This window comes from Ursus americanus, chromosome 2 (genome assembly GCF_024610735.1).
Source record: "Ursus americanus isolate L20-20 chromosome 2, mUrsAme1.1.p, whole genome shotgun sequence".
NCBI lineage: Eukaryota > Metazoa > Chordata > Mammalia > Carnivora > Ursidae > Ursus > Ursus americanus.
Genome location: NC_142128.1, coordinates 41757769 through 41776445, shown reverse-complemented (window position 1 = coordinate 41776445; position 18677 = coordinate 41757769). Strand labels below are relative to the sequence as shown.

Sequence of the window (18677 nt, the reverse complement as noted above, 5' to 3'; positions counted from 1 at the left end):
CATTCAGTTAACTTTTATTACACTGTATTGCTGTAATTGCATTTTATTATTGTTCTTAATCTCTTACTGTGCCTAATTTATAAGTTAATCATAGCTATGCATGTTTAGGAAAAAACATAGTATATATAGGGTTTGGTTCTATTCAGTTTCAGATATCCATATACCGCACAGATAAGAGTGGACTGCTCTGAGAGTCCTATATGAAAACGCACAGCAGGGCACCTGGGTGGCTCAGATGGTTAAGCGTCTGCCTTTGGCTCAGGTGTGATCTCCAAGTGCTGGGATCGAGTCCCACATCAGGCTCCCAGCTCAAAGGGGAGCCTGCTTCTCTCTCCCTCTGCTCCAACCCCTGCTTATGCTCTCTCTGTCTCTCTCTGTCTCTCTTTCTCTAATAAAAAATTTTTTTAATCTTCAAGTGACACACACAAAAAAAAAAAAACCCACAGCAGACAATTCTCAGTAAAGACAGAAGGCTTTTCCTGTAAAGTCAGGAACTACATAAGGATGCCCATTTTTGCACTTCTATTAAACATAGAAGACATTCTCACCAGAACAATTAGACAAGAAAGAGAGAAAAGACATTCAAATTGAAAAGGAAGAAGTAAATATAACTTTATTTGCATATGACATGATTTTTTTTTCAAGATTTTACTTATTAAAGAGAGAGCGAGAGAGAGCACAAGCAGGGAGGAGAGAGCAGCAGACTCCCTGCTGAGCAGGGAGCCGTATGTGGGGCTCGATCCCAGGACCCTGGGACCATGACCCGAGCCGAAGGCAGACACCAACTGAGCCATCCAGGCACCCCTGCATATGACATGATCTTATATGTAGAAAATATTAAAGACTCCACAAAGAAGCTGTTAGATCTCAGGAATAAATTCAGCAAAATCACAAGGGTACAAAGTCAACACACAAAAACCAGTTGCATTTCCATACACAGTGAACAATCCAAAAAGGAAATTACAAAAACAATTTATAATAGCACTAAAAAGAATAAAATACTTAGGAATTAACCAATGAGGTGAAATAATTGTACCGTGAAAACTATAAAACATTGCTGAGAGAATTAAAGAAGGGACGCCTGGGTAGCTCAGTTAAGTGTATGCCTTCCTTCCATTCAGGTCCTGATCGCAGGGTCCTGGGGTTAAGCCCTGCATCCGGCTCTGCACTCAGCTCTCTCCCTCTCCCACTTCTGCTCCCTCTCTCTTTCTCAAATAAATAAAATCCTTTTTTTTTTAAAGTAGTCAATAAACATAAAATCGGTGCTTAATGTCTTTAGCCACCCGAGAGAAATATTAAGCTGTGTTGGAAAACTGCATACTCCCCCAAAATGGCTACAATCAAAGAATGACAATTCCAAGTGTTGCCGAGCGTGTAGTATGACATGAATGCTTTTAGATGCTGGTGGAAGTGTAAATTGGTGTATAACCATTAAAAAAAAAAAGTTTGCCAGTACCTATGAAAGCTAAACATGCCCAGTAACTCCAAAACTGCACTCCTCGGTGTGCCCCCAGCAGAGGTGAGTGTTCATGGTCAAAAGGCATGTGCAAGAAGATCACAGAAATGTTTTTATAACAACTAAAAACTATCAGCAATCCAAATATTTATCAACAAAAAATATTTATCTAAATTGTGCTGTATTCATACAATGGGATGCTACACAGCAGGGTAAAGATACGTCACAGCTACAGTGTAACATTGAGTGGAAGAAGGAAGCATATGACTGTACCTCCTACAGTATATTATTCTGTATGATTCCCGTTACATGAAGTTCAAAAGAGGCAAGACTGCTCTGTGGTGATAGAGATTAGAGTTGTGGCACATCCTGTGTGGAGAAGGTACTCACTGGGAGAGAGAGGTTTCTGGGAGGTTACACAGGTGTAAAGATACAGAAAATTCAGCAAGCTAACTCTACATCTAGAATTTGTGTATTCTGCTCCATGTAAGAGCCCCCCCAGGGGCACCTGGATAGCTCATTTGGTTAAGTGTCCAACTCTTGACTCTGGCTCAGGTGGTGATCTCAGGGTTCCGGGATCGAGCCCTGTATCAGGCTCTGCGCTGGGCATGGAGTCGGCTTGATTCTCTCTCTATCCCTCTCCCTCTCGCTCTCCCTTCCTCTGCTCTCCTCTCCTCTCTCCCCTCTCCCCTCTTCCCCTCTCTAAAAATAAATAAGAATCCCCCCAGAATTTTTAAGTTAATTTATTTTATTTAGTAACCTCTACACCCAACATGGGACTTGAACTTACAACCTCGAGATCAAGTGACACATGCTCTTCCGACTAAGCCAGCCAGGTGTCTCACAAATCCCCGCCAATTTTTAAAACAGTACAGTGTATAATAAAATTTTAAATGTTGCAGTGTAGACCAAGGGTCAGCAAACTTTTGGGGTGTGCCAATAAGAATTTACAAAGACATGGGAGAGGTTTGCTGTAGTTTGCCACCACTAGCATAGACTAAAAACGCTTTCCAAATTTAGGGGGGAAAAAACCGGAATATATTAGAGAAATTTACATTTGATAAGGATAGGATCCAAGCTAAACCTTGATGTTTCCAACATTGGCAGGGAGGCAGGAATGAAACAAGAGAAGAAAAGCTGTGGCATCAAACAGCCTGGATTTGAATCCCCTGGTTTTGAATGCAGCTTACTTGCTATGTGACTGTGAACAAACTGTTTAAGCCACAAATACTTCCTGTATAAAGTAGGGATCAGAACACCTCGCTCTTTGGGTGGTTCTGAAGGGTAATGAGCTAACCCGTTATCAGTAGGACATGCTGGTTAAGATTTTGAAGCCAGACTGCCTTGATTTGAAACTCAGTTTGATTCCCGTAGTTATTAGCTCTATGACTCTGGGTAAGTTACTTAACCTCTCTGTGCCTCAGCTTCCTCATTTAGAAAATGGGGCTATAATACTACCTAATAATAGTGCCTGCCTTTTGGGGACGCCTGGGTGGCTCAGTTGGTTAAGCAGCTGCCTTTGGCTCAGGTCATGATCCCTGGGACCAGGGATTGAGGCCCACCTCAGGGAGTCGTCTTCTCCCTCTCCCTCTGCCCCTCCCCCCTGCTCATGCCTGCTCTTGCTCGCTCACTCTCAAATAAATAAAGTCTTTAAAAAAAAAAAAAGAATCTCTGCCTTTAACCTTCTTCTTCTCTACAGGTCTGTCAATGGAGTGTACCGGATTGGACTGTATGCTCTTAAAGATATGCCAGCTGGTACCGAGCTCACTTACGATTACAACTTCCATTCCTTTAATGTGGAAAAACAGGTAAGCATCATCAGTTCACGAGGGAGGTGGGACTGTACCTCAGGCCTTCTGTGGGTGGTTTTCACCGCACTTACCGGGGTGCCGGCTCTCCATCACGGGCTCAGAACTCGTAGAAGGACACTGCTCGGTCGTGTGTGGTCTTCAGTCAGCTCTTCACTTGGCTAGTGAAGAAGTTTTCCCAAAATTTAATCTTTCCTTTCCATGGAAACACATTTGTATTTATTTTACTTTCAATTATTTTCCTCTGTATAAAAATTTCTTGACTGAAACTTAATGTTGGGTGTCCAAATGCTCAGACGTTCTGTTTGAACTTGTGAGACTGCAGACCAAAAGCATGACTCTCTTTCCTTTCAAAGCAATTGTGTAAGTGTGGCTTTGAGAAATGTCGAGGAATCATCGGAGGCAAGAGTCAGCGTGTGAACGGACTCACCAGCAGCAAGAGCAGCCAGCCCATGGCTACACATAAAAAGTCCGGACGGTCAAAAGAGAAGAGAAAGTCCAAGCACAAGCTGAAGAAAAGGGTGAGTAATGATCTCATTCCTGGCTTTCCCCGCACAGCTGCCTGGGGGAAGTTACAGAGAGAAGGGCGACAGCGGAAGGTGGGCCCAGTGCTCTTCGAGGGGGTTTCTGATTGACCCTGTCTTTCCTGCAATCCAACCCATGTGTTTTTCAGAGAGGCCACCTCTCCGAAGAACCCAGTGAAAACATCAACACGCCAACAAGGTTGACGCCCCAAATACAAATGAAGCCAATGTCTAATCGAGAGAGGTAAAAAGGAGGGTTTCTTGGGTTTGTGTGATTTGCTTGTCACTTTAAAAATTACTAAACATCTGTAAGCTTGAGTCATTTCTTTTGTGCAGGAAGTCTTCAGCCAAGAATCAGAGCGTATATAAATTTGGATGGGGGAAGTATGTCTTTATTTTCCCCAGTTTCTAACTGAAATTTAGCATTTCCTTCAAATATGATCATAGGCAAAAGGGGGGGAGTATTTGCAGTTTCCATGACTTTATCACCAATGTTCACATTTTCATATCCTGTTACAGTGTTACAAATATCTCAAAATACCATTTACGTGATTTCTACCTTGAAATGACTGTGGTTGTTAAACCCACCACTAGCCACTAGATCTTGTCATGTGTTAAAAAATTAATGTCACAGGGGCGCCTGGGTGGCACAGCGGTTGGGCGTCTGCCTTCGGCTCAGGGCGTGATCCCGGCGTTATGGGATCAAGCCCCACATCAGGCTCCTCCACTATGAGCCTGCTTCTTCCTCTCTCACTCCCCCTGCTTGTGTTCCCTCTCTCGCTGGCTGTCTCTGTCTCTGTCAAATAAATAAATAAAATCTTTAAAAAAAAAAAAAAATTAATGTCACAATTTAGGGTTTTTTTTAATATTCTGAAAACAGTTTTAGTATATTTGGTTTCCTTTTTAACCCTGTGTATTAAAAATTAAAAAAATTTTTTATCAATCTGAAATTCTTGAAATACTTTAAAACTTTGTTCAGAGAAGGGTGACATGGGCTTCACCAGACTGCCAAAGGAATCCATGGCACAGAAAAGGTCAAGATTCCCTGCTTTGTTGATACATTAATAGAGCAGTAAAAAGGATCTTTAGTGATCATTTTTGTTCTTCCCTCTGTTCAGGTAAGATTCGTCCATGTCAGAAGTAAGCGAAGTAAACACGTATGTCCTGTGTTTCAGACTGTCTTGGGACATATTCTGCATCTTCCCTGACCATATGCTCCAGTATCTTAGAACATTCATCTGCATTTGTAACTTTACTGTGATTTTGGCCCCTTTCGTCCCATATCACTTTGAGTCATAGAAGTTTCAAACTTCAGGAAAACAGAGATGATCTAGTCAAGTGGTGTTCTGCTTTGGCTGCATATTAGCCTAGGGAGCTTTTAAAACCTCCTGACACCCAGGCCACACCTCAGATCACTTAAACCAGAATGTTCAGAGGTGGAACCCAGGCATCAGTGGTTTATGAAGCTCCCCAGATGATTTCAGTGTGACCAGGTCAGGAACTATTAAATTGGCCAAATTTTAATTTACTGAGGCCCACAGTTGGAGATTTATCCAGTGTCACATCTGTTTATATGTGCACTAGGGTGGGAACCAAATTATGGAATCATCAAATTGTGTAGGGTCCTTGAAGAACACACATATCTTACCTACGCTTAGAGGTCTATGTGGAGTACTGCACCCAGCAGAGTTTGCCCAGGCATATGCGTCTCAGACTTCTCTGCCTCTATCCGCCAGTCTAGCTCTCCCTGTTAGGGCTGTTCCTGAGCCCGTGCTTCGTCTTGGCGTCTTCACTTTGAGTCTATATATGTACTCGGTAAATCTCTGCCTTCAGGTCAGGCTCTTTCAGTTGCCAGAGTTTTTGCAGCTCTTAAGTGGTATTTTCCAGGTATTTATAAATAATAGAGGGGAATGTTTTATGTTATATGGAGGGTAAAAAAAGATGCAAAACTGAATTATGTTTCCCCATATATAATTATTTTATGATAGCTGAATTCATTTATATTCAGTATATATATTCATTTATATCATCAAAACAATGGTTTTGGGGCACCTGGCTGGCTCATTCAGTAGAGCATGGGACTCTTGATCTCTGAGTTGTAAGTTCAAGCCCCACACTGAGTGTAGAGATTACTTAAAAATAAAATCTTTAGGGCTCCTAGGTGGCTCAGTTGGTTAAGCATCTGCCTTTGGCTCAGTCCATGATCCCAGAGTCCTGGGGTCAAGCCCCACACTGGGCTCCCTGCTTAGCAGTGAGTCTCTTTCTCCCTCTCCCTCTCCCTCCACCCCTCCGCCTACTTGTGCTCACTCTCTCTCTCAAATAAATAAATGAAATCTTTTTTAAAAATCTTTGAAAACAAGAATTTAGTTTTTAAAAAATGGTGCCCAGGGGCACCTAGGTGGCTCAGTCGGTTCAGCATCTGCCTTCAGCTCAGGTCATGATCCCAGGGTCCTGGGATCGAGCCCTGCATCAGGCTCTCTGCTCAGCAGAAAGCCTGCTTCTCCCTCTTCCTCTGCCTGCTGCTCCCCCTGCTTGTGCTCACTCTGTCAAGTAAATAAAATCTTTAAAATATAGAGAGAGTGGACATGTAATAAATGCTTATTGAATTAATGAATAAAAGAACTTCCTTCTTTCCTTACAGGAACTTTGTGTTAAAGCATCATGTATTCTTGGTCCGAAACTGGGAGAAGATTCGGCAGAAACAAGAGGAAGTAAAGCACACCAGCGATAATCTCCACTCAGCATCATTATATACCCGCTGGAATGGCATTTGCCGAGATGATGGGAACATCAAGTCTGGTACGGCCTGGAAATGAAACGCTCCTGTTAATTCCATGATACTGTCTCAAAGTGATTATTTTAGTTGCTTTCATTCTATTCAATGGTTCTTTTTAGTCTGGGCCAAAAAAGTTAAGATCCCAACGTACAAGCATCAATCAGCAATCACATGTCCATCCCAGCTGCTCAAGTTCCTAGTCTGTGCTCTAGGGAATAGGAAGAATCCCCTTCACCAGCTTCCCAAATACCACCTACAGCCTGAGAGTGTCCAGACATGTGATCTATTGGGTCCCCTGCGTCCCTTCCAACCTGGAAAATAACTTGCGTATGGGTAAATCGTGACTCCGCATGCAGGAGAAAATGACAGCAGTGTAAATTTGAAGACTTCTTCCCCCACATTCAGATGGGCATTATATACACAGACATTCTGATTTCTGTTCTCTAAGCTTCTTGAGTGAATAATGTAACAGCGCTCCTGAGTTCAGATCTGTTGTCCAGAAAAGAACTGACAGCAGAGACACTGGCCTGTCCAAGCTTCCTTTCTAACTGCAAATCGAGTATTCAAAGCAAAGCTCATGCTCCTCTTTGAGTCTTTCCTTCTTCCCCTCAGAAAGTAGCAGCATTGTGTGGGTGTGAGGGAGTTTGCTGTGTGGGAACTTGATCGATGTGGAACTTGGCCTTCTGTCTTATCAGTAACTTGACTGGCATGAATTCTCTGAACTTACATCCCAATTAGGTTCAATCTTCTCGTAATAACAACAAGTACTTCCTGAGTATTACAGGGCGGCGCCTGAGCTCAGTACCTGACAAGCATTCTCTCATTTAATCTGCACGGTTCCCTCCCGAGGGAAGCACTACCACTCTCCCGCTTCTGCAGTCAAGAAGCTGAGACGCAGAGAGCATGAGTACCTTGCCCAGGATCACGGAGCTAGGAAGTAGTGAAGCCAGAATTCAAACACAGACTCATTTTGGGCGCAGGCTGGCAGCCGCTGTACTACACAGCGTTTGGTCTGAGATCAGAGACTCGAACGTGCAGCTTCAGTCTCTGTGGTAAACTCAGTGTTTCCTGACGTTTCTTTAAGGAGGGGAGAAAGAACTCCACGATCACTAATCCACTTAATCACTTCAAGGAAAATAGAGCAAATGGCAAGAATCCATGGGGGAGGAGAAGGCCACACAGTGCTCTCTTTTCCTAGAACTGATTTTCACTGTATCCTTGCAGACGTCTTCATGACCCAGTTCTCCGCCCTGCAGACAGCACGGTCGGTTCGAACAAGACGGCTAGCAGCAGCAGAGGAAAACATTGAGGTGGCGCGGGCAGCCCGCCTCGCCCAAATCTTCAAAGAGATCTGTGATGGCATCATCTCCTACAAAGGTGACCACACTCACCCCAAAGGCTTTCCCTCAGCTTTCTGTGAAAACCTGCCACTCACCTTCACGTGAGACACCCAAGACCAAGAACGACTGACCAATCAGGGCGAGGGATTTAGGAGGTTTACTTCATTCTTCCTTTTGTCAGAGTGTAGAATTTACAGAACTGGTTTTGGTCTTCGGGGAGTGTTGATAAAATGTACATCCCTTGATCTATGTCAGTCCTTGGTATTTATTAGAATTTTACCATAGTTAAGTTTAGAAATCACATTTTTTAGCTATAGATAGAACAGGCCTCTGTCTTGGATGTAATTTACCTGAATGAGGCAGTGAATTAGCAATTTAAGGAAAAGGGTGTTATGAACATATGATTTCAGTGTTTCCTAACCTTTTTTTTTTTTTTTTAACATAATCTCTACGTAGACCCAATGCGGGGCTTGAACTTGCAATCCTGAGATCAAGAGTCTCATGCCCTACCAACCAAGGTTTTAAAGGGTTTCCTTGCAAACACCTTTACCACCACTCCTTTCCTCTTTCAGGACATCTTTAGAGTATGTGTTGGTAATGGTGGGGAAGGAGAGTTTTTAATTTGGGGTAGGTAGTGTGGTAATATATGTGACTTTTTCTGGCCAAGGAATTTGAAGATGTTTAAAATAAGAGATTTTAACAAATAATTGCAGCTTTTTGCCCTCAACTTTGGCCTAGCTCTCCCTCCCTCTCCCTAGATTCTGAGTAATTTGTTTTCCCTTCCCTTTTCTTTCTCTGTCTACTACTTATCTCTGAACTTTAGAGGCTCTTTGTGGTTTTGTTAACCTAAGGGTACAGAGAAGAAAGGGGGAATCAGCCTGTCCTAATATGTAAAGTTTTGTGGCACCTGTTCTCTTTCCATTCTGAAAAAGTCACATTCCCCATTGCCAACCAGGCCCGTCTGATCTAATGTGAAACTGCAGCCAGTATGTCTACATGTCCCTACATTCTGGGCATGAAGTAACAGGCTTTTTCTGTCACTGTAGTAAGTTGCTAGAAAGCAGGGTAGCCTGTGAAGATTCCTCAAAAAATTAAAGATGGAAGGTCATGATCCCAGGGTCCTGGGATCAAGTCCTGCATCAGGCTCCTTGCTCAGCAGGGAGCCTGCGTTTCCCTCTGCCTGCAGCTCCCCCTATTTGTGCTTTCTCTCTCCCTCTCTCTCTCTCTCTCTCTCTCTGACAAATAAATAAATAAATAAAATCTTTAAAGAAAAAAAAAATTAAAGATGAAGGGGCACCTGGATGGCTCCGTCAGTTGAGTGTCTGATTCTTGGTTTCAGCTCAGGTCATGATGTTTTGATCTCCAGGTTGTGAGATCAAGCCCTAAGTCAGGCTACATGCTCAGCATGGAGCCCACTTGGAATTCTCTCTGTCCCTCTCCCTCTGTCCCTCCCTGCCCCACCCTGCCCCCCGACCCTCCTTTGTACTTACTTCCCTCTCTCTCTCAAATAAATAAATCTTTATTTTTTAAGATTGTATTTATTTGACAGAGAGCATGAGCAGAGGGAGGGGCAGAGAGATCAACGGAGGGAGAGGGAGAAGCAGGCTCCCCCACTGAGCAGGGAGCCTGACGCAGGACTCTATCTTAAGGCCCTAGGATCATGACCTGAGCCAAAGGCAGACACTTAACCGAATGAGCCACTCAGGCTCCCCAGTAAATAAATCTTTAAAAAAAGAAAAAGAGGGGTGCCTGGGTAGCGCAGTCGTTAAGCGTCTGCCTTCGGCTCAGGGCGTGATCCCGGCGTTCCGGGATCAAGCCCCACATCAGGCTTCTCTGCTGGGAGCCTGCTTCTTCCTCTCCCACTCCCGTGCTGTGTTCCCTCTCTCGCTGGCTGTCTCTCTGTCACATAAATAAATAAAATCTTAAAAAAAAAATAAAAGAAAAAGAAAAGCAAAGACAGCAATACAAAAAAATAAAAATTAAATAGGTAGAAGTACCGTATGACCCAGTAATCACACTACTGAGTATTTACCCAAAGAAAATGAAAATACTAATTCAAAAAGATACATGCACCCCTGTGTTTTGTGCAGCATTATTTAGAATAGCCAAGATTTGGAAGCAGCCCACATGTCCATCCATGAATGAATATGTAAAGAAGAGGTGGTACATAGGTGCAATGGAATATTACTTGGCCATGAAAAAGACGGAAATCTCGCCATTTCTAACATGGATAGACCTACAGGGCATCATGCTTAGTGAATGAAATAAGTCAGACAAATACTATGTGATTTCACTTGTTTGTGGAATCTAAAAAGCAAAATGAGCAAAAGATTCTTAAATACAGAGAACAAACTGATGGTTGCTGGAAAGGAGGGGAGGGGATGGTGAAATAGATAAAGGGGTTTAAGAGGTACAGACTGGGAGTCACAAACTAAATAATGCACAGAGATGAAGAGTACAGCATAAGCAGTGTAGTCCGTAATACTCTAATAAGTTGGTGTGGTGACAGGTGGTGACTGCACTTACCATGATAAGCGTTGAGGAATATACAGAATTGTCAGGTCACAATGGTGTGCACCTGAAACTAATATAACATATGTTAACTATACTTAAGTAATAAAATAGGATGTTTTTAAAGATTTTCTTTATTTCTTTATTTGAGAGAAAGGGAGCTTACGAGTAGGGGAAGGGGCAGAGGGAGAGGGAGAGAATGTCAAGTGGACTCTGCACTGAGCGTGGAGCCCACACAGAGCTCGATCTCACAACCCTGAGATCTTGACCTGAGCTGAAATCAAGAGTCGGAGGCTTAACCGGCTGAGCCACCCAGGTGCTCCATAAAATAGAATTTTTAAAAAGAAAGTAGGTATGGTAGCAAGTAGCCCCACAGCCTGAATCGTTTTCATAATATAGAGTAACTGTGTTACAAGAAAATATTCCAGAAAATATTTACAGTACTGAATTATTCATTATCTGGAACTTAATTGAATCCAAACAAACAGAATAATATTAACTGTGGTCCATTAACAAGAACTAGGAAACATTATTTGGATAAGACGGTCTTTGCTTTAGTAAAATTTGTAGATCAGAGAATTGTCCTCGCAGCCTTGCCGCTTCAGTAATTTCCCATCTCTCGCTTTTCATGTTCCAGGCCATCCTGAAAGTATCTTCCCTGCCTCTGAGTACCCACATTTCTGAAAAATACTGTACATTTCATGGTCAGGCCTCAAAAAAAGCTTAGATTTTTTTTTCCCTAACTTCTAATTTTGGGGCATCTACATTTTCAGTGAGGAGTCAGTACGTGCCTCTCTTGTATCGCATAGCCCTTCTGAACCTTGCCGTCTTTTGCAGATTCTTCCCGACAAGCTCTGGCAGCACCCCTTTTGAACCTCCCCCCAAAGAAAAAGTAAGTTCACAAATGTGGGAATCACGTGAGTTTTCAATCCGTGTCGAGTGTGCCAGATTGACACCCTGGCTTTCTGCTCCAGGAATGCTGATTACTACGAGAAGATCTCCGAGCCCCTGGACCTGGCCACCATAGAGAGGCAGATCCTCACCGGCCATTACAAGACCGTGGAGGCCTTTGATGCTGACATGCTCAAGGTGTTTCGGAATGCTGAGGTACTTACACCAACTTAAAACATGGATTTAAGAAGTTTGTTTTGAAGAGGAGGTGGGCAGGGATAGATGGACTAGACAAGGGGGTGAGGTAGACAGATGGGGGGTGGGCTAGACAGGGGTGGACATTAAGGAGGGCCCTTGTTGAGCACTGGGTGACATACATAAGTGATGAATCACTGAATTCTCCAGAAACCAATATTGCACTATAGGTTAACTAACTAAAATTTAAATAAAAACTTTAAGAAAGGGCGCGTGGGGGGCTCAGTCCGTTCAGCGTCTGCCTTCAGCTCAGGTCATGATCCCAGGGTCCTAGGATCAAGTCCCAGGTTGGGCTCCCTCTTCAGTGGGGAGTTTGCTTCTACCTCTCCCTCTACCCCTCCCCCCTGCTCATGCTCACTCTCTCTTTCAAATAAAGAAATAAAATCTTTTTTAAAATTAATTAATTTAATAGCTTCTTTTTAAAAAGTGATTTGAAGGGAGCTATTCTAGAAGCTTAAGATTTTTCACTTCCTTCAACCTTTATATTTCTGGCTAAGAAAAGGAACAATTTTTTTTTTCCAAGATTTTATTTATTTATTTGAGAGAGAGAGCACAAGCAGGGGGAGCTGCAGAGGGAGAGGGAGAAGCAGGCTCCCCACTGAGCAGGGAGCCCGATGTGGGGCTCGATCCCAGGACCCTTGGATCATGACCTGAACTGAAGGCAGATGCTTAACTGACTGAGCCCCCCCCAGGGGCCCTAAAAGACAACAATTTTTATTGAGCACTCTTTATGAAAGGGTTAGGTGTACTAGATATTGTGAAATCTTATATAATAAAGACACTGATATGACTAGAATGAAAGGTTAAATTATACTCCCTAAAATTTTTGTAAAAACCTAATTTAGGGGGCGCCTGCGTGGCTCAGTCAGTTGTCATCCGACTCCTGGTTTCAGCTCAGGTCGTGATCTCAGGGTCGTGAGTCCCACATTGGGGCCCACGCGTGTGTGTGTGCCCACATTCTCCCTATCTCTCTCTCTCTCTCTCTCTCTCTCTCTCTCTCTCTCGTTGAGTGGATAAATCCTGGGGGGAGGACAACCTAATTTAGTATTGAACCTTTGTATTTACATAATAAATTTTACCACACTTAAGTCATATGTGTAGTTTCTTTCCTCAAGACAATAAATGCGTGTGAAATACACAGAATTATGTATAGTAAGTAGAAATAAATCTGAAGGATCGAATTGAGGGGAATTAGGCTAATGGGTGGTAGATTAGGGGGAGCTCATTGATGAGAAGGTGGCCTTGAACCGATTTAAAGGAGAAGATGGAATATTGTATGGTACGTAGAAAAGAGGAAGTTTTTCAGTGATTTTGAAATACCTTGGAGAGGAATTGGAAGGACAAAAGGAGCTACAAGATAAAGGAAAAATTGAGGTGAGGACAGAAACAAGAGAAAAACAGACAAGTAGGAGAAGAATTAGATCAGTCCTGAATTATAACACGCTTTCTACTGAAACCCAGCTTCCATATCCAAAGCTTGTAGCTCTGTCCCCAGCATCTGTCAGACAGTCAGTGCAGAAGTCCCACACACTGCACTTGTGATAATAATTCATATTCCGTGCTCACTGTGTGTTTGAGCTGATGACAGTAAGGCCTGTGGCTGAGTTGAATGACAGAGCAACAGAGCAAATGGGAAACCATCATGCAGATTCTAAGTTTTATTTATTTTAGTTGACACTTACTGGTATTGAAAATCTGTTAACCAAAATGAAGGAACAATGAAAATCCTACTACCTCCTCCGGGGGGGGGGGTGTGTTTGTGTGTTTGAAGTAAGCTCTGCCCCCAACATGGGGCTCAAACTCACCACCCTGAGATCAAGAGTCACAGCTCCACCGACTGAGCCAGCTGGGCGCCCCTCTTCAGGTATATGTTTAAGCCACATTGAGAAGACCAAACAGGATTTCTTTTTCCTGCTTTCTTCAGAAGTACTATGGGCGTAAATCCCCAATTGGGAGAGACGTTTGCCGCCTACGGAAGACCTACTACAATGCCAGGCACGAGGCATCAGCCCAGATTGATGAAATTGTGGGAGAGACAGCAAGTGAGGCCGACAGCAGCGAGACATCTGTCTCCGAGAAGGAGAACGTGCACGAGAAGGACGACGATGTGATCCGCTGTGTCTGCGGCCTGCACAAGGATGAAGGCCTCATGATCCAGTGCGACAAGTGCATGGTGAGGCCCAAGCAGGGCACAGGCCTGCTTTTCAGGGGTGTGGCGGCCACATGTGACAAGGCCTCTGTGCTTGGCTTGTGGGCTCTTTAGGAGCTTGAGCTCTGCCGTGCTTTCTTCCATCCTGCATTCTGCACCGGATGGCCTTTCTCCTGTTTCATACCTCTGGCGTGTTCCCCTTCCCTTCCTTTCCCACCCATCCTCTCTGCCCGCGTCCCCCTGCGTGCACCTCGCATCATCTGAACCGACTAGAACGCTGCCGTGCGGGGCGGGGTTGACGCCAGAGCGGCGTCAGCATTGCCGCGTTCTTCGGGAGCAGAGTGGACGGAGCTCCCGATGGAGGAGTGTCTGAACCCGTCCCTTACTGAAGGGGAAGTGGCGCTGAGAGGAGCGGGGTGCCCAGGGCAGTCAGGAGGCTGGAATTAGGCAACAGCCCGGAGAAGCATGGTGTGACTAAGGCCTCCACGTGGCCCGGTCCCTGGGGTGTGCCGCTGAGTGAGCACCGGCGTGCTGCTGTGCTCCTTCATCCTCCCGTTCTCTGTCCAGCTCCTCACTTCCTTTCCCACTTGTATGTAGTACGGACCAGTCAGCGTGCTATGTTCAGACAAGCTCTTCTTCTTTTTCCCCCTATTTGAAACCATTTATCTCTAATTTCTCCCTCACCCACTTAACCCTTAGTTCCCTTGGGACTTTACTACTGCTAATTCTTTTTCTATTTTATTCTCAGCCCCCAGCACTTCTCTCAGTAAGTCTGAGTCCCCCTCCCAACTGCACGCTTCTCCCCACAGGTGTGGCAGCACTGTGACTGTATGGGGGTGAACTCGGACGTGGAGCACTACCTTTGTGAGCAGTGCGACCCGAGGCCTGTGGACAGAGTAAGCTGCCCGCTGGTGATCCTCTGATCTACAAGTAGGAGATGTGGCACATGGTGTCTTACCTGCTCTGCTCCTGGTGCACTTAATTTCCTTTAATAAGTCACTCAACCTCTGTGGGCCTTAGTTTCTTACACTTTACACTAGGGTAATAATTCTGCCCTTTCTTTTCTCAAGTGTGTGGTCAAAGGGGAAATAAAATACTTAGAAAATTGTGGAAGCAATGGTACTATATAAACACCGTCAGCTGTCCATGAAAGAAGTACTTGTGAAGTCAGAACTCAAGTACACAGGTTAGTCTTAGGCCCACTTTCCAGGAGAGACAATGGGTTGGGTAACTTGCCCAAGTTACAGATGGATTTTTGTCCTGGTTCTGTTGTGTTTATACGTGTGATCTCGGGCAGGTCTTCTCTGTACAGGGAAGTGTTTTAGGCAGTATTTCTTAACAGCAGTGTTGTCATTTTCAGCGGACATTTCTGTGCTCTGAGGGATGTGCTGCAGAATGTCTGGTGTCCCTGGCCCTTGGGCACTAAATGCTGGTGGCCTCCCTGAGTCCTTGTGACAGTCACTGTCCCCCCTCACACATTTTCATGCTCCCCAGGAGCTGCAAGAGCAGCCATACTATTAATGCCTCGTACGGCTAGTTTGGGTACTTGGCCTGTCAGTTTTGTTCTCTGCCTTCACTTTCCCCGTTCAGCTCTAGCTGCTTTCATCTTTGTGTACATGTGTGTTGTGTTGAAATGACCAAACAGTAAGTCTTAAATTGGTTGCGAATTCTAGGTTTGAATTCTTTTTCTCTTGAATGGAGATCAGTAGGCTGGTGTCGTAGTCCTAGCCCTTACCGTTGGCTTTCTGTTCTTACCAGGAGGTACCCATGATTCCTCGGCCCCACTATGCCCAGCCCGGCTGTGTCTACTTCATCTGTTTGCTCCGAGATGACCTGTTGCTTCGTCAAGGTGCGCATACACAAGCTGACTCTCCCTTTCTGAGTGGTGGGAGTGTCTGCTCTCTGCGTAATAGTTATCGTCACCACATGACGTTTCATAGCAGTCGAATATGGTTGACCCTTGGACAATGCAGGGTTTAGGGGCACCAACTCCCCCCCGCACAAAAATCCACATACAACTTTTGACTCCACAAAAACTTAACTACTAATAGCCTGTTGACCACAGCCTTACTGGTAACGTAAGTAGTCGATTAACACATATTTTGTATGTTAACATGTATTGATATATTGCATGCTTACACTGGAGTAAGCTAGGGAAAAGAAAATGTTAAAATCGTAAGGTTTTTTACATTATATCTACAGTACTGAACTTTATTCATCCAAAAAAAAAAAAAAGGTCTGTGTATAATTTGTACATGTACAAATGTACAGCTCAAACCCACATTGTTCAAGGGTTAACAGTATGGGTTTTGTGTATCCTCTAGTTCTTGGGCTTCATACATTTCTCCGTCACCAAATAAAACTAATTTGGAGAGACCAGGATGTCATAAAGCTAATTCTAGGACTGAGAAAAACATACAGGATTCTAAGAGTTGGAAGACCTCCCTTGGGCCACTCTCATAGTCCGGAATTGATGACCATGGCTGTTAGACTGCCAGTGGTAGCTCTCTGTATCTGTTGTTTGTTTTAGACTTTAAGCCCTTCCGTATAGACCTTGGGTCAGACCAGTGGACATCTCACAGAGTTCACGCAAGCATCATTGAACTTGTCCTGTGCCTTCCTAGGCGACTGCGTGTACCTGATGCGGGATAGCCGGCGCACACCTGATGGCCACCCAGTCCGCCAGTCCTACCGACTGTTGTCGCACATTAACCGAGACAAACTGGACATCTTCCGCATTGAGAAGCTTTGGAAGAATGAAAAGTACGTGTTTGAGGTCCTTTGTCTTCTTCCAGCTCTGCCCTTCCAGCACAGAGCTGAATATTGCCTAGGATCTTGCCAGGCGACCAAAACTCTCCCTTTCTTCCTTAGAGAGGAACGTTTTGCCTTCGGTCATCACTACTTCCGCCCCCACGAGACCCACCACTCTCCATCCCGCCGTTTCTATCACAATGAGCTGTTTCGGGTGCCACTCTACGAGATCATTCCCTTGGAGGCTGTGGTAGGGACCTGCTGTGTCCTGGACCTTTATACGTATTGTAAAGGTAAGTGACCTGAGCTGCTGAAGAAATGACCTCATGTCCCTATTCCTTCATCTGCTGTTGCCACTCCATTCTCACTGTCTCTGATAAAACATTGTCCCAGGCTAGCTGTGAAGCTTCAAAGAGCTATATTTTTTCTTCTTTTAGCTAGAGCTTGGTACTCAGTAAATGTTTTTTGTTTTTTTCTTTTTTTTCTTGATACTCAATAAATGTTAATTCCCCCCTTTTTTAAATTTTTTTAAATTTAGTTATTTCTTAATAATATGTACTCAGCATTCTATTAGTATCATCACAAGGCATGTTCTTCCACCCACCCATTCCAAAATCCCAAAGGCCATATCTACTCTGGACATTAAACAAACCCAGAAAGTACACTAGCTTCCTAAGCTCCGTGGTTAACAGTGTAGGCTGTAGAGTCAGTTATTTTCAAATTCCAGCCCCACCACTTTTTACTTGTGTGTCTTTGGGCAAGTTACCTAACCTACTGGCAGTAGGGATTAGTACCTATCATAGTGTTTTGTGAAGATTAAATGAAGTAATCTGCAAAAGCACATGCCCAGTTTGGGCTCACAGTAAAAGCTCAGTATGTCCAGTTGTCACCATTAGTGAGCTCGGCTGCCTCGCCTTCTCTCTCGTAGCAAATAGTCCAGAAGAATGTGTATTCCATTCAAGCATCGGCCGCTTGGGGCTCCATGATTCTGGGGACTTCATCCCCCGGTTATAAAGTGCTTATTTCCAAATATGCTCCCCTCATTCATCCTGCCTTTCCTCTCTCCCGACGTCCCCACACTCTGCTCTGTGTTCCCTCCCAGGTTCCATCCTGCCTTTCCTCTCTCCTGACGTCCCCACACTCTGCTGTGCTCCCTCCCAGATTCCATCCTGCCTTTCCTCTCTCCCGACGTCCCCACATTCTGCTGTGCTCCCTCCCAGATTCCATCCTGCCTTTCCTCTCTCCCGACGTCCCCACACTCTGCTGTGCTCCCTCCCAGATTCCATCCTGCCTTTCCTCTCTCCCGACATCCCCACACTCTGCTGTGCTCCCTCCCAGATTCCATCCTGCCTTTCCTCTCTCCCGACATCCCCACACTCTGCTGTGCTCCCTCCCAGATTCCATCCTGCCTTTCCTCTCTCCCGACGTCCCCACACTCTGCTGTGCTCCCTCCCAGGTTCCATCCTGCCTTTCCTCTCTCCCGACGTCCCCACACTCTGCTCTGTGTTCCCTCCCAGATTCCATCCTGCCTTTCCTCTCTCCCGACGTCCCCATACTCTGCTGTGCTCCCTCCCAGATTCCATCCTGCCTTTCCTCTCTCCCGCCGTCCCCACACTCTGCTGTGCTCCCTCCCAGATTCCTGCAGCACTTGGATGAGCTGCCTGTCTGGTTCCTTCTCACCCTGTGACCTGCCCTTACACTCTGAGATACACACACGCCCCTCTCCTTTTCCAGCACTGCTGTCTGGGGACTCTCCTTTCTTCTGCGATCACCAGATGCCTCCCAGTGGTATGGGCTCATCTCTGGGCAGCTCGAGCTCGAGGTGAAGGAGGGGAAGGCAGGAGGGTTCTTTAACAATATCTGAACTCCTAGGGAGACCCAAAGGAGTGAAGGAGCAAGATGTGTACATCTGTGACTACCGGCTGGACAAGTCCGCACACCTGTTCTACAAGATCCACCGGAACCGCTACCCTGTCTGCACCAAGCCCTATGCCTTTGACCACTTCCCCAAGAAGCTCACGCCCAAAAGAGATTTCTCAGTAAGTCTCCTTCCTCTTACCTGTCATGTCAGGGCAATGTAGTTCATGCACGGAATTCCTCGGGTAGGAACCTTCAGGCTCTCTGCTGCTTCCTCCTATTTGTCCATCCCAAACTCTAGGAATCTGTCTCTAGTTGGGATTTTTTTTTTTTTTTTTTTTTAAGTAGGCTCTGTGCGT

General features: G+C 44.9%; 1 protein-coding gene across 7 annotated transcripts in view; it reads left to right on the top strand.

Annotated features, from left to right (window-relative positions):
• The window catches only part of ASH1L (ASH1 like histone lysine methyltransferase), a 173883-nt gene that overhangs the window by 150030 nt on the left and 5176 nt on the right, over positions 1–18677 (top strand). For all 7 annotated transcript variants that reach the window (XM_045784076.2, XM_087854942.1, XM_087854935.1 and 4 more), the window contains 13 exons: positions 3156–3264; positions 3621–3785; positions 3938–4032; positions 6430–6587; positions 7789–7941; positions 11253–11307; positions 11390–11522; positions 13486–13734; positions 14520–14606; positions 15469–15559; positions 16335–16473; positions 16582–16754; positions 18334–18500. In XM_045784076.2, the coding sequence (XP_045640032.2) occupies positions 3156–3264; positions 3621–3785; positions 3938–4032; positions 6430–6587; positions 7789–7941; positions 11253–11307; positions 11390–11522; positions 13486–13734; positions 14520–14606; positions 15469–15559; positions 16335–16473; positions 16582–16754; positions 18334–18500 (1774 nt within the window). The remainder of the gene's footprint in view (positions 1–3155; positions 3265–3620; positions 3786–3937; positions 4033–6429; positions 6588–7788; positions 7942–11252; positions 11308–11389; positions 11523–13485; positions 13735–14519; positions 14607–15468; positions 15560–16334; positions 16474–16581; positions 16755–18333; positions 18501–18677) is intronic.